The following is a 16,387-nucleotide window of genomic DNA, read 5'->3' on the forward strand; positions in this document are numbered from 1 at the left end:
TTCTGACCTTTTGCCCCGCGTGTGTCCACTCCAAATGCCAGTTCAGTGAAGCGGAGAAAGCAAGACGCTCAAACAGTCCTGGCATTTTCCCGACTGCCGTCCCCCCTCCCTCCTTTGTGATTTGGTTCATATTTTAGAGCGTTGTTTTTTTTTTTTTTTTTTGTCTCAATGGAGAAAACTCTGCCATCATATATACATATATATATATCATTTCACACTGTGACCATGAGTCATATGTGTGGCCATGCCCTCGTTGCTCTCTGGCATATTGGCAAGAAATCTCCGGACCATCAGCGGCTAGAAGGCGGCGGAGTCCGAGTCCGTCTGTGAGCTGCAGAGCGATCGAGAATGAGGGAGCTGCAACAGACTGGAGAGATGAAAAGGAGGGAGATTGGAGGGGGTTAATCCATATGTCAGTCTATGAGATGTCTCCAAGGCAACAGAAGCTGTGGTGAAGGAGGAAACCAGTCAGCTGGCTGGGAGAAAGATGGATGACGCCAATGAGAGGGGCAGCGGGTAAAAACCTACATGTTGCTCCCCTGTTTTCCTCTTTATTTGGATATAATGAGTGAGCGCAAAAGCAACAGACCTTGTGAAGATGGGTTTCAGTGAGTCCTGTGCAGGCACGGCCTGGAAGGCCACTCAGAGAGGAGGAAGCCATTGCTTCAGGAACAACATAAAGAGCCAGACGATGCTTTGCAAAGGCCTTGTGGTTTCCTGATGAGAATAAAATAGAAGGATTTGGCCAAAATGACCGTTACAGTGGAGGAAAACCAACGGAAGGTGATGTGTCCCCGTTGCAACGGAGAAGTGGGCGAAGGCAGCATCACACGTCGGCGTTTTGCTGTACTTTACAAAACAGGCGGCATCAAGAGGAAATTACATTATCTGACGCTGAAGCAACGTCGTTAAACATCAGGCAGGAAGTTAAAGGATACCATCAAGTCAGCTACAAAGTTAAAGGGATTTAAAACATTTTTAGAGTGGCTTTCACAAAGCCTGATCTCCATCCCACAGAAAGTGTTCAGTGATGAAAACAAAAGTGTGTCTGGGAGCAAATCGGCCCCACAAATCTGACCCAGTGTAGCCAGATCTGTCAGGAGGAACGGGTCAAAACTCCAACAAACTAGCGAGGAGCTCGTGGAAGAATACCCAACTCACACAGTTTAAAAAGGCAACTCTACCAACTATTAAATAAAGGTTTGTCATTTGGCATCGAAGAAAGAAAAAAAATTCTGTTAAGGATTATTTGGGCATTTTAGTAATTCTAATGGACCTTAAACAGGAGATGTTTATTTTGAATAAATGTCAGAAACTCAAGAGGTGAATAGGGAACCTTTATTAAACTATGTGTGTAAAAATCTGTATTAAAGCCAATTTACACATGTAGCGTTGAAAGAACACGTGTTGAAAGCCGAACATTTACAGGATCTCTTGCTGAGCTTTTGTTCAGTCTCGTTTTTTTAAATCTGGGCTCCAGCTACGCCTTTCCGTCTGTCCAGGAACCTATCAGACCTCAGCAGGACTAATGATCCACGGCGAAGCCCATTCTGACTCTCGTCCTCCATGCGATTTTCTTCCATTTTTAAACCTGTGACTGTCCTGCTCTTCCTCTGAGAACAAGCAGAGCACAGTTGCATCGATTCAGGTCTGTGTGATTCGGAGAGGAAACACATTTTTACCACGCTCAGCTTTCTAATCGCTCCTGTTCTCTGACAGACAGAGTTGTAGTGGCCGCCCCCCTTTAAAAAGGAGGACAACAGACACGTTAACCTTTTCTCCGAAGACCCGCTGAAGCTTCTGTATCCATCTCATTATTTTGTTGGGGAAACTGTTTAAACCCAGAGTACCGCCAGGAGAGCACTAAGGTTCACCAGTACCCTAAAGAACATACGTTTTCTTTAAATAAAGCTTTAAAAATGAATTTCTCCATTGATACAAACATCTGCATGGCATAAAGTGGATTGACAATCACTGTATCGGATTAACAGTCAAGTTTCTAGTATATGTACCTCTCTTGTTATATAATTCTGATTTTACAATCACATTTTACATGGAATGATAAATAATGAACCTGATTCTTTAACTCCTGTTTCCTTTGTTAAAAGTGTAGCAGATCGATCTCTGGCCTCGCTCTTTAGGACACACAGCAGTTGGTTCAGATGTTCTACAGTAATCCATCGAATAAATAGATTTTTTTTCCCCACAGGTTGGTTGCATCAGGCAGAGACCTCTGATAGTGAGCTGCATAAAGTGCGCCAGGCTTTTTTTTTTTTCTCATCACCGCAGGCTAAGCCTCAACGTCCAGTTCATACACCAGGAAATACGTGATGTTGCTTCTCAGCTGGATGTATGTCAGCATCTGTGTCATGCAGTTGTGCCCATTAAACTTTTAAACATTTTGTTGTGTTGTAGCCACAAAGTTTACATGTTTCTATGTTACCAGCACAATGTTGGGCATAAAAGTGAAAGGAAACTTATACACGGCTCTAAAAACGTTTTACTAGCTGGATAAGCTCATCAGGAAAGGCAGCTCTGTCCCAGGATGCTCGGTGCAGCTCGTCCATGAAGCGCCATGATCCATCAGTGACTGACTGCTGCATCCTAACTGCACAAAGGAGCGTTAACGCAGGTCCTTCCCCCCCAGCAGTGCTTAGGCTTTAAAACCATTACTAGTCCCAATAAACTCCGAAAGTTTATCATCCCTGCTGTTTTTTTTTCATTCTTGAAAATAGTTTCAGTGTTTTTCATAAATAAATTTACATGCATGTTGTAAACATTTCTTAAAATCACCCGACTCCTCACCCTTCACAAATTTCTTTGGATTAACAAGTATAAACATTTTTTTGTCTTATGTTGCAGATTTTCCCTTACTCCACAGTCTCCTATTCGTAATTATTTTAACTTTTGTGCTTATCTGCATGCTGCCATTTACCATTAACTTTGCTGCTGGGACATACACCTTTTCCCACTGAGGAACATTAAAGGTCATTTCTATTTTATTCTATTCTACAAAATAAGATCTGAAAGCTTTGGCAGGGTTTTTGTATTCGGTCCCCATAAGTCTGATACCCCCTAAATAAAGTCAAAGGCAAACTACCCTCAGAAATCACAGAATCAGTAAATCTTAGTTTTTCAGTATAAATCCAGCGGTTCTGTGACAGCTTCCTAATGGGACACTCATGAACTAACAGCCCCACAAAGACCAAGGGGCACAGTAGACAGGTTGGGGACACGGTTGTGGAGAAGATTAACGCAGAGTTAGGTTATAAAACAAAAATCTCAAGCTTTGAATAAAGAGCACACTTCAATTAACCGAGAAAAGGAAAGGGTATTGCGAAACTGTAAACCATGTCTGTTCACCTATATTGACAGGCTGGGTAAGAAGAGCATTAACTGGTGAACAAACCCACGGTAACACTGGAGGAGGTGCAGGGTCCACAGCTCAATAGGGAAATTCAGGTGTTCATGGATATGTGGCAAGAAGAAAGTCACTGTTGGATCCAAAAAAACAGAAAAAAAAACCCAAAAACTGATAGCATTCTTGTTTGGCGTTTGCTACAAGCCACGTAGGGGGGAAAGGTGAACGTAGCGAAGCCCGCTAAGGTCAGATGAGACCAAAATTGAACACTTTGGGCTACATCTAAACAAAAATATGTGATGGTAATCAAGTACCAGATTTCACCCGAACACATCATACACTTGATGACACTATGGTGGTGGCAGCATCATGCTGTGAAGACACTTTCCTTCAACTGAGACAAAAGCTGGTTAGTGTTGAGTTGAATTAAGTTTGAGTTTATTGAACCAAGTGTAGTAAAAGAAAAAATATGTGTAAAGAAAAAACAAAACACAAGCAAAAGAAGGACAGTGTTACAGTATAGGAAATTGTACACGTTCAAATGAGTGGGCAGAGGTATAACCCCTTTTCCAGTAATAACATCATCCAATCAATTCCTAGCGGTGTTATTTAGGTTATAACATTTTGTCCTAACAACTAGTTTCTATATCTATGAATAGTACAAGACCTTCCCACTAGCATGCCATTATAAACAAGCATCAGTACTTTTTAATTATGTGTATGTCGATTTACATTAGTAATAAGTAATTTAACCGGTAGTTATAACTGATGCTTCATAGAGTACTTACAATGACAGCGATATTAGCAGTAACAACTGAGTAATTATTTCCCATGTTAGTTTGGAGTGAGGACCATTTTCTTAAATACCATTTTACACTGTTTTGTGATTGGACATTACATGATCACGCTTAAACCATACTGATACACAAAAGCTCCTACTTGTGGTTCTGAATTTAAGGGTTTTATATTCACATTTGTCCCTTAAGTTATAAAGTACTTCCTTTTTTAGAAAAAGAAAGCTTGTACATTTTTCTGTAACAAATGATTTTAGCTCTAAATAAAATAGCTGTTTGAAACTCCTCCGTGTCAGCAACTTTAAATAATTTACGTTTTATGAATAGTGCGTTTGTGTGATCCAAATAACTGACCTTACTGATTGGTCTTATTGCTCGTTTTTGCAATATTATTAGCGACTGTAGTGCATTTATGTAATTATTGCCCCATAACTCTGCACAGTAGCTCAAATGAGGTGAGACTAGGGAATTTTTGTTTTGGTCAGATTTCAGAACAGCCTATTCTCATCAAACCATAATTTTTGTTTGCTCATTGTTATGGTTACGTCATTAAGCAATGTTCAAACATTCAGCAACAACATTTCCCATCTGGACTGTTTTCTGTTTCCCAAGTAAAGTTTGACTCAATTTAACACAGTCCCTCTAATTCCATATCTTTCCAGTTTATTTGTTAATAAATCATGATTTATTGTATCAATTCCCCCTTTTTATATCTAAAAATACAACAGACTTTCCCTAATCAGTTTATACTTATCCATGAATTCCAGCATCATATGAGACAATTGTGGCAGTAGACAGACCTGTCTGTAAATGGTGAAGTGATGTTTGTTTCAGCTGACAGCCATGCGCTATTGTGCTTGTCTATCATATAAAATCCAAATTAAATAAAGTTAACGAAAAGATGAGTTACTCGTTGTTATTGGGAGGTTTGAGTAGCTATAGATGGCTGTCATAAACTTGGCACTTTCATATCGGATAAATAGAAAACTTTTTTTAGCATGCTGAAAACCTACTTGTTGATCTTCCACTTCCATAAAGTTTAAGGCAGCTAAATTGTCTTTCAGAGCAAACGCTGTGGAGTCAGTGGTCTGTGATGAAGCAGGGGCGGCTGCGCCACTCTCAGTCCGCATGATCCACGACACTTGAGCTCCAAACCAGACAATCTGGACAAATAAAGTGCTTTTTGTCGTGCAGATCAGTGAAGTCATGGGGCCCGTCCTGTTTTAGACAAATGTAGGTGTGTTGCCATAGCAAAGTTACCTGGGAAACCGATCAGCTGGTTTAAAGCCAAAGATTGAGAGACAAAGAAACAGACAAAACACGCGAACAGTGATTTTTTTTTTTGCTGCGCGGCGTGTGTGTTTATATCTGGCCAAACACCCACCTGTCCTTAACCCAATTTGTTGACGCACAAAAGCTGAAACCCTCTGCAGCTTGCGGAGTTTTATTTTTAGATTTGGAGATGCTCGTATCCCCTCGGCTTGCTCCGACAAACATTAATAAACTCAAAAAAGACGCAAGAGAAACCAAATGGAATCATTGTTAGGGGAAAAAAAACAGAAATCAAACAAAACAGGAGTCACAATGAAATAAAGTCGAGTTTTTGGCTGCATTAGTGCACACTTCAGACGCAACTAATGCGCTTGTAACTGGTTCTACTGGGAGACCGCGGAGAGCCACAGGTGGATCTTATTGGTCAGTCTCCGCTTCTCTGCCGTCCATAAAAACGGCCGACAGGAGCTCCGGAGCGGAGACAGAGAGCGAGGGGCGCAGAGCAGCCGCGCCGCGGAGCGCACAGCACGGCCGCGTCTCCAGAGAAAGCAGCTGCAACCCGCAGCCAGGACTGCATGCAGGGAAGAGGACGCCGCGCTCTCCGGTCAGCCTGTGAGTACATTCACACGAAACATCAGGCTAAACTCCGGCTGAGACTGATTTTAGGGTTGGGAAGCAGCGGAGGCGCAAAGACCGAGGAAGCATTTACGCACCTGTTGAGCCGCTTATTTTGTGTAACTTTTTCTCCCCCCATTTAAAATCGTTCAAATGTGATAAAACAACACCGAGTAGTTTATTCAACAATTCCAGGTAGTAAGAAGTCAATTTGTTCAACCTAGTTTTTCAGAAATTAAAGTGCATTTATTGCTGTTATGTTGTTCTAAACATTGAATAGTCGGAATGAGCTAGAAAAGACGATTTTTTTCCTGATATGAAGGAAACAAATGAGCTATAGCTTAACTGAAGTGAAATAACTTAAAATAAAGATAACTTCGGAGTAGATGCCGACTCTTCTGTGGTTAATATAATTTATTCCAGAAGTCACTGCAGCATATCTGCTCTTTTAGAATGATTAAACCGGTCATTTTATTGAGACAGTTAAATTATAAATGGGTTAAAATAGTTTCTCATGTTCAGGGTTTCGTGTGATGCCTGTTGTAAATGTGATGTGCACAAATGGAATCAATAAACAATAAACACGAAGTGCATTTTACTTCATAAGTGATTTATTTCCCATTGCAGCCCCAAGTTATTTCAGCAAATGTGCAGTACTGCTTATTTATTCTCATACAGGTATCCAAGTGATTTTGAACAAACTAGAATATCTTGAAAAAGTTTGGTGCTTAAATATTATACAGTCATATGGAAAATAATAGGTCAACCTGAAAATGTTCAGATTTTGTCAAAATATTTTAACAAAAATATTTAAAAGAAAGCCAGACTACTTAATTGCACTTGAATAAAAAAACAACAACAACCTTTTTGTATATTCCAAACAAATCATGTAAACAAAATTATACGTTTGAGCTCAGGATTAAGCTAGGACACCCTACCCCACTAATGGCTAGTCTTGGGGCTCATTTAGCTGAAGTAACTCCAGCCAGATGCGTCTTGTAGCGCCACCTACCTGCATCTACCTGCATCTACCTGCACCTACCTGCACCTACCTGCATCTACCAGTCTCTACCAGTCTCTACCAGCCTCTGACATCGGTCTGAGGAAAGTTTTCTCCACTCTTCACTCTGAGCTGGGAGATGTTTGATGGGGTCCTCACACCTACAGCCCACTACATCTCAGTGAGATCAGGATCTGGGCTTTGACTCCACCCTGGACTTTCCTTTCCTCAGTTCCTCTCCAGTCCTCCGTGGATTTGCTGGTATGTTTTGGGTCATTGCCATGGTGCCGGGTCATCAGTCTGACCTTTGTGTTTTCCTTATGGAGCAAATGCTCCTCCTTGCACACTTGCCATGAAAGTCACTTTCTGATTATATAATTATGCACATTCATACCAACAGTACCAAGAGCCTGCTTTTGGTCTCATGATGAAATTTTCTTCTTATAACATCTTGCGGTCTGCTTTCAGGGCAAACTTGTTTGGATGGCCGAAGCCGTACCTGTTAGCAGTTGTTTTGAACGTCCTCCTGATTTAGGGTGTTTCCACACAGTAGCATGGCTTATTCTGAAGTCTTCAGAGACCCCATTAAATATTTCACCAGACCTTTTTAGCTGCTACAATCCTTGTATTGGAGGCATCAAGCAGGTCTTTTGATTTCACCACGGCGTTCTCTCTCATTTTAACAGTCAGGAGCCCATCAAACTAAATGTCTGAGGTTCAGGCAGGTTAAACCTCTTTCAGCAGTGAGGAGTAATGAGTTTCTCATCATGTGAACCTGACGTGATTCGCCTTTAGCCGTTTTAACAGGGAATAGACCAGAATATCCTGATTTATAACCACGTATTTTTTAGTCCTGTTCTTCAGTTTTAAATGTTTGATTTTATTACTTGACTCATCAGCATTGTTTTATGACTGATATGTTAATTTGGCCAAATATGTTAGAAAATCAGAGACTTTTGAAGGGCGTCCTATTTTTTCACATGACTGTATAAATTTATTATTCAAAGAATTTATTGTTCATTTTGATGATTATCGCTTCCAGCTGATAAAATCCCACATATGAAAATTTGAATATTGCATAAGACCAATAAAAAAGAGCTTCAATACAGAAATATCTGCCTACTGAAAAGTTTATTTTTTCACATACCCTGACTAAATAATTAATCAGGGCTTCATTTGCCTGAATTACTCAACATTGCAACAATGCAATGTGGCACGAAGACAAGAGTTCAAAAAGCCCGGGTTGCTTTAATGGAGACCTTCATCTTGTCTGCATTGTTGCTTAATTAGTGTTTCTACTAATTCTTCTCCTCTGTACCAAACTTTTGTCTGACATTTAACTTTCCATTGATGTGCTTGGCTGTGGCGGTCAGATCATTGCTTCTTTAGCAACGGTCTTTTGTGTTTTACCCTCCTTTTGGAGCAGGTCATTGACTGCAGGACAATCGTCAAATCAACGCGGCAGCTTTGTTTTGCTCCACCTCTGCTGCCTGCACTTCCACAGCCCGCCTGATGGGGCACACTTGCTCTCAGTCACCTCCTCCTGTGTGTATTTAATCAGTCTGTTCCTTTCCTTTCATGCTAGTATGCCTTTGTTTCTCCCAGCAAGCGTTTCTCCACCAAGCTTTCTAGCTTCTAGTGACTTTTGGACCCATTTTATGCTTGGTCTCTGCCTCAGCCCAGTGTTTTTTGGATACCTCTGCCCTCTCGACTGACTCTCCGTGTGCTGACCTTTGGACTGTCAATAAACCTCTAAATTTTGGAAACTGTCTACTTTGTCATTTGAGTCCTGCCTGCCCAGTTTCCTTACCTGACTCCGCCAGATAGATTTGCTCCGCATATCCATCTGGAAACCTTCCGTTGAAGTAATTTTGCGAAGGGGTGAAAATACTGGTTAGCTGATTGGCCTATGTTGGTGATAGACGGGCCAAATAAACCAATCAGATTCGTCGTTGCTCGTAACAGAGCGATGACGAAAACACAACCACAAGCCAAGCTACTCTTGCTGCTGCAGGTAAAGGCTCGTTAGCTCAGCAAAGAAATACTCTGTAATTCCGATAAAACTTGCTCGATAGCCACGCTAACGCTAGTTTCATCAGCTGAAGCCGCCATGTTCTTTAGACTGAACTGTCGCGCTTCTCGTTGCGTCACACCTCAACCCGCCTCAAAGCCAACGCTGATTGGACGTTCGTTTGGTGAACGGCTCCAAATTTTCTTTAACGGAGAGTAGCCAGACTGATCTGCGAGTGAAACCTTGAAAGCTCGCGAGATCAGGATGGTCTCACGAGGCTAGCAGTTTCCCGTCACACTTGGCCCTTATTGCACAGGCCCTAACGTGGCCATAATGCAGCAGTTTCTGGTTAAAAATCTACTTTTATTGGTCGTATCTAATATTCCAATTTTCTGAGAAATTCAATCTTGGTTTTCCATCACCAGTAACCAAATATCTTTGAAAATAAATAAGCACCGTGTCTTTTTATGAATCTACATTTTATATGAATGAACTTTTTTCAAGTGTTAAAAAACATTTTCAATGATTTCGTTTTGACAATGCACCACTTGCTAGTTTAGTGTTTAGCTCTTCAGCATTCAGGTGTTTGTTATCCCCTCTCTCCCTGTTGGAGTGATTGTTTACTCTTCTTCCCATTCGATGTGTTGTTAATTACAGAGGCTCCTGAGTGAAACCTGCCCCCCCCCCCCTCCCTTCTCCCACTGTCTGGTGGGAAAATGTGGGTTCTGGATAAGATCCGTGGCTCGGTGGAGACCAGTGTGCTGAGACATGGAGATAACGGTGACAGGAAGGCTGTGGCTCCAGCTTACAGCAATGTGCTGACTCCAGACAAGATCCCAGACTTTTTCATCCCTCCAAAGCTAGTCAGCTGCCCCGCGGAGCCCGAGGCGCTCAGCATCAAGCCCAAGGAGGGTCTGCAGCCGTCCACTTCAGAGCAAACCATCAGCAGCAACCGGAAGATCAGCAGTCCAAGGAGCCCTCGCCTGGTGTCCAAGATCGCAGGAGATACAAAGAACCTGCTGAGAGCGGCGAACCGCCACATCATCCAGATAGAGAGCGCTGACGACGTGGTGGCCGGGGACACCAACGCGGACCCCCAGTCGCAGACGGCGATGTCCCTGCCGTACGTCCCTAAGACTCAGACGTCTTACGGCTTTGCCACCCTGAAGGAGAGCCCCCACACCCGTCGCAAAGAGTCCCTGTTCCACTGCGAGCTGACCAGTCCCATCACTTCCCCGAACGCCCAGAGGAAGGCTCCAGGCAAGGGCAGCGAGACGGGGAACCGCCTGACCCCCGCCGACTGCAACACCTCCCACATGAACCCTTACCGCTACTTCAGCGGCGGAGAGAGCGACACCTGCTCCTCGGCGGAGTCCTCCCCCTTCAGCTCTCCGCTGCTGTCCCGCTCCGCCTCCCTTCTCAAGATCTTCACGCACGAGACGCAGGCCAAGGTGGTGAAAGCCAAGCGGACGCTGGCCCGCCACAGCTCCCTGTCCACGGACGAGTGCAGCTCGGCCGAGCCCAGTCCCAACGTCCAGCGCCGGCTCCGCGTCCCGTCGCTCCACGGCGCCGCCGGAGCCGCGGACCACGGCCTCCAGCGGGAGCACACCATCAACCTGCACAAGGGAGGCACGCTGCGGATCAGCGCCCACCACGACTCCAGCACGTCGCGCCTGCTCATCCGCGTCCTGGCGGCCGAGAGCCTGTACGACAAGCACGTCGACATCAAGAGCATCCACTGCTGCGTGTCCGTGTACCTGAACCCGGGCAAGCTGCAGAAGCAGAGGAGCAACATCATCAAGAACAGCCGCAACCCCGTCTTCAACGAGGACTTCTTCTTCGACGCCATTAGCGCCGTTCAGGTGAAAACCCTTTCCGTGAAGTTCAAGGTGGTGAACAAGGGCACCAGCCTGAAGAGAGACACGCTGCTGGGAGAACGGGAGGTGCCACTAGTCAAGTTGCTCTCGGGACTCTAAAGCCACAAGACGGGGAGCTTAAAGGCTTCGGGGATTTTTAAAGAGAGGTTCTGATAAAGGTTTACAAGCAGTAATCATCTGACCTGCTATAGATAACACTCTCCGCGTCTTAATTTAGTTTAAATTCAGATTAGTCGGTCGTGGAGGCTGAAGCCAAATGCTCCTCTGAAAAGGGCCGAGACCAAAGTGGAGCTCTGCTGTCTCAAATCAGCTCCGGTCTCCGCGGCAGTTCATGAAAACGTGTTTTTACCCAAACGTTTACAGAGATGTCCGTGATTGTTTGAATTTACGTGGGAAATGAAGGGAGAGCCCCAGCAGATATTTCTGTAAAAAGCACAAGAAGAGAACAGAACAGAACACATGTTGGTCATTTCTGCCGTATTAAGGCTCGGTTGATGTTGAGGTCCAGGTGTAGTTTTATGTCCTGAACCAGTTCTCTCATCTCCGCCTCTCTCTGCTGCGTCTGACCTCAAACATGTTTGGCTCCTGTTGGACAAGCTGTCAGCCTCAGCCTCTGGCACCAAGTGATCTGGATTTATGAACGGACACACCAAGAGTTATTTACTGCCGGTAAAATATTACCTGCTTATAACCTTTCAACAGAACCTCAACTCAAAAATCCCGAAGATCTCTTTAAAACAAAAGGATTCTGGGTAAAACTTTGGTGTTGGCACTGCTTCCTCAATCACTCGATGACTTTAAGGAGGTGAGAATATGTGAGGAAAGGTTTTACCACGTTTCAGAAAACGACCCTCTCGACGTAGATGAATGAAGGATTTATGGAGGTTCAGGTCTGCAGAGCTTCTTCTCCTGATTATTAATTTCTCCTTAAACCAAACTGGACCCCATCAGCAGCAGCAGATGCATGTGACAGATAAAAGCTCTCCATTCTGAGCACGTCTCCCGGCCGTTATCACGAGGAGCCGGGCCCTTCTGGTTCAAAGGTTGGATGGCACCTGTGCGTCAGCCTGTCTTCTGTCCTCCACCTCCAACCTGCTCCCCGTGGTTTTTATTATTGAAATGTGACAGAAATCTGCGGCAGCGCAGGATTTTTTTCCATGGCCTCCACCATCTGCCGACAAAGGGACGCTTTTGTGAATGGGTGCGTTCTTTGAAGTGGCTCTAGATCCTGATGTGCAAATGATCCTTTGATCTGCAGGGGGGTGGTGGGGGGGACAAGGAGCGAGAAAAGAGTGGCCGCATTTACATGCACATCATAAATAGAATTATAATATGATTGATTAAGCAAAAGACTGCAATAATCTACCACGCTGAATATTAAAAACTTTACACAGCTGCAAATATCTGCTGCAGAAACAAATGCATGGTTGCAGTTCAGAAAGACTACATGTCTTTCTGAACTGCAGCACAGCACAAAATGTTGCTTTCAAAGACCAGATTCAAGTAAGGTTAAGGAAAAAAACAGTTTAAATCATGTTCTATCAATACAACTATTTATGTAGCATCCTGTTACTGCACTTCTCTGTTTTTGATTCAAATTTCATATTTTTACCTGAATCCAAACCAGGCAGTTCATGTGAACTGTGCCTCATATCAATCACTTTAGTTCAGATTAATGTTGCAGGGTTCAAAATAGCTCAGAGGAGAAACAACAGAAAATGTCGGGTCGTTGGTGATTTTATATGATGGGGGCAGAAGTGTTTGCAGTAATAAATAAAACGATTTATTTGGTTGATGAAACTTGTTTAAGCTAAAGTGTGAGCTGTTCTGATTCTCCGGCTGCCCAGTCTGGGCAACCTGATTAAATCCTCTGCAGCCAAGCAACAGGTCCTCGCTGAAACAGCGGCTCCTGATTCTTTATAGGGCTCTCACGTCACCTTAAAAACTCATGTGCTGACATTTTTTTCCACTTTAATCAAGCCTTTTTAAATCAGCACTCGTCGAGTACAACTTTCAATGCTCAATGCTTTGAGCGATGTTGTTGGCAAAGAGGACAAAAGACAAGTTTATCAAACTCATGAAAACATGTAAAAAAAAAATGTAAAAATGAAAATAACCAGCCGTCGACGTATGCAACCCGTCTTTAGCCGTAGTGCCTCTGTATTAGCGGTGTGCATGTAAACGTGTTAGTTATCCAGAGCATCGGTGTCACCGTGCGTACCAGCTGCATGCTGTCCAACATGTCACTGGTGACTGCATGACATGCTCAAAGTTTTCTGAAACCCTAAAGCCTTACTCTGTGTGCATGTGGGAGAGCGAGAGAGGCGGTTTTGGTGCGTTTGATCCGCACGATTGTGTCCAGAGTCGTTCCCTTTCTATGTGCAAAGTGGAGTATTTTCCCTTTTTTTCTCGTAAAATGCCTTTTGAAGCGATACTTGCCGTACGTTGGATTTGTACTGTATTTGGACAGCCCACTGTTTACGTTTGTTACGTTTGATATGATGACTACTTATGCAGCGACGAGGGGAAAACTCGAGTCTCAGCTTTAACGGAGCCATTTTTGGGGCGAGGGAGGCGGGATGAAGCAGAGAAAGAAGACGACGGACAATGCAAAAGCAGCACAGGAAACATCATTAGGTGCTCAAACGTCAACAGTAGCCCTCTCTCCCTTGCTGCTTTGCGTCTGAAGGAATTGCAGCTAAGCGCAGCTCTGAGTGCTTTTGGAGAGGAGAGACAGAAAACGACCCACTGATGCTTCTCGCACGCTCCCCAAAGCTGCTGTTAAAGGCTTTTCCCCCCCCACTACATGGTGTCTGCTGCCCACTCGTAGCTCCCCTATTGATGTGATCTATATTAATTAGTGTACAGTGACGCCGTTGACTGTTTATGATGGTGCAGATTTGGTGAAATGTTATAATCTCTGCTGCACACTTTTGTTTTGAGCTTCTGGAAGCCTTGCCGTACTTTAGAGCCACGCTCTCATTGTAACCGAACGAGATTTCTTCTAGCATGGCTGAACTTTCTGAGTTGTAGCCGCGCTCCACTTTAGTGACGTTCGATTGTGCTTCTGTGAATGTTCAGGTCAGACTTCGCTTCGGTCACCAAGAGTGATCCTTATAGCGATGCACGTGACACATGATAGGTGTGTGTTGCTGATTGTTTGATGGTGTCCTACTTTTAAAGCTTCACAGTAGTGCCCTGTCAGTTTTCTCTTATGTAGCTAAACACTTAATAGATATTAGTCTATAAGAATGGAGAGTCCGAGTGTATCTGCGTGAGTCGGCCGTGTTTGTGTGACAAACCGTCGCTAATGACCCTTTGTACCCGGAGGAAACTTTAAAAGAAACATTAAGCTTGAGTTTGGTTTTCATTTAATAGCTTATAGGCAATGCTGTGCCTTCCACACCAATCCTGGTAAAGATGTGTAAAAAGCCTCATGAAGGCAAAACTTTTATTGCACAACCTCAAACTGAAATATGTAGGATAGTTTAACCTTTCATTTGAGTCTATTGTGACTCCATTTTGACTCTATAGGAGAAGTAAAATGTTAAGAAATAGTTTTTAATTAAAACCTCCATAAAATCCTCTATAAAATATGTAATACATTAACATAACTGAAGATATTCTTTAATGCAGACTCTTCTAGTTTAAGTTAATCAGAGTCTCAGAATTTACTTTTAATTTCTTAACTTCCTGACTTCAAGGAGTATAAATATGACTTGGAACCGAGGCCTATTTCTTTTACATCGTCTTCAAAACGGGAAAGACAAGGGAGCATGCCGTTCAAGTATGCCTGATGTGTTTGGATCGTCAAAAGGCAGAAGATGGCTACAACCCCACACCGCCGCAGTCAGAGCGATACCTAAAAAAGCTCAAAACACCTGGAGCTGTGACAAACACGCTGGACAGGACGCAGAGTTCATGTCGCCACCCCAAACCCAGCTCTGGATGTGTGAGGCTTTAAACATGAAGACAAGGCTTCATTAGTTTTCCTCGTGATTACATCAAACAAAAACCCAAATCATTATTTTGTCACAAATCTTGGGTTTTATTCCTGATCTTTACAACGACTGTGTTTTTCCAGATATTTTTTTCTCTAATAATGGGTTTATTTAGCTGATGATTCCAGACTCCACTTTGAGGTTATCTTGTTTCTTCACTTTTATCCGACTGATGTTGGAGGAGCGACGTCCCGAGAAGCCCACTTTAAAATGTCCACTGCTGTCTTTCCCTGAACTGTTTAGGACGATGAATATTGTTCTGATGTAGCTCACTGGGCCACTGCGCCTGTTTTCTGGTTCACATCCCCGTTCTGGACCCCTGCAGGCTCATCTTCCTTCCAGCCTACTTCCAATTCGTAACCAAGTCCTTACCCATGGTGCATCAGTTTATTTCTCTTTAGATATTTTGATGAGTTATGGTGATAAATAATCATAGAAAGTCAACGCTTTGATGCATAGGCTATTTAATGGCATATTACCTTTTGAAGGTTTTATTGTGGCACCTATTTTGTTTGATAATGGCCCCAATCCCGTTTGGGCCAATAAATAAGTACTGATATGAAATCATCACAGAGTTAGCTGGTGGATATCATTCATTTTGTCTAAGGTTTTTTTTGAGTACGTTGACCAGGACTGTAGATTTGAAATGGTGAAGAGCTGACATGACCAGCACTGAAAGCCTTCACTTTTGTTTTAGATACGATCGAGTTATAAAATCAAGCGCCAATTCAGCTTTTTGGGGAAAGCAAAGCACTGTTGGGATTACCTTTTGCCCACTTTTTTAACCATTACACCAAATTTCTTCAAATATAGCTCCAAAGTCTCGCCTGAACTTCAGCCAGAGCAAAAGCCAAGGAAGTAAAAGTTTGCAGTTTTACATTTCTACAAGGAGTTTTGAAACAAAAACAGCACTGTGTCCTTTTATGCTTGCACTGTTCTGCACCAGTAGTAACAAACAGACAGCGCTCAGTCGACACGTAGGGGTTTAGTCACGAGTCAGTGAGAGAGTAACCAGGAGGTGTGGCGTTCAAATAAGTCGTCAAACCTGAAGACACGGAATAAGAAACGTGGCTTTTCCACTCAGTTTCCTCAGACGGCGGAGTCCACAGCTCTTCAGTAATTTGGCTCCATTTTTTTTTTATTTAGCTTGGTGTTTGATTTGAACTTGTTCATTTTGAGCACCAAAGAGATTCAGAGTAATGAAATTGGTCATTTATCTGTTTCAGAAATAAAACCTGATATATCAGCATTAACTTTCCCTGAATCAGACAAAGGGTACAGAGGCTTTATTAGTTTAAATTGAAGTATGTGTGTACGTGCGTGTTGTGCTGACAATGACTTTGCTTCGTTTTGGCCTGTCGAGGTTTGTTTTAAATGAAACTGTAAATACGGTGGTGTTTTTTTTTTCTTTCTTGTCTCGAGAGCTTTTGCGCTGACAGATGAAGCTGAAAAAGTG

General features: G+C 43.2%; 1 protein-coding gene across 1 annotated transcript; it reads left to right on the forward strand.

Annotated features, from left to right (window-relative positions):
- Positions 1-5,505: 5,505 nt before the first annotated feature.
- LOC105936776 (C2 calcium-dependent domain-containing protein 4C) lies at positions 5,506-16,044 on the forward strand. Its single transcript, XM_012877752.3, has 2 exons — positions 5,506-6,039; positions 9,711-16,044. Exon 2 carries the CDS (start codon positions 9,770-9,772, stop codon positions 11,027-11,029), a length of 1,260 nt encoding a protein of 419 aa, XP_012733206.1. The 5' UTR covers positions 5,506-6,039; positions 9,711-9,769; the 3' UTR covers positions 11,030-16,044.
- Positions 16,045-16,387: the final 343 nt, after the last annotated feature.

This window comes from Fundulus heteroclitus, chromosome 9 (assembly GCF_011125445.2).
Source record: "Fundulus heteroclitus isolate FHET01 chromosome 9, MU-UCD_Fhet_4.1, whole genome shotgun sequence".
Classification (NCBI taxonomy): Eukaryota; Metazoa; Chordata; class Actinopteri; order Cyprinodontiformes; family Fundulidae; genus Fundulus; species Fundulus heteroclitus.

Bases quoted from the DNA above. Each gene is read 5' to 3' on its own strand.
- LOC105936776 (XM_012877752.3), top strand. From the start codon at position 9,770: ATGTGGGTTCTGGATAAGATCCGTGGCTCGGTGGAGACCAGTGTGCTG.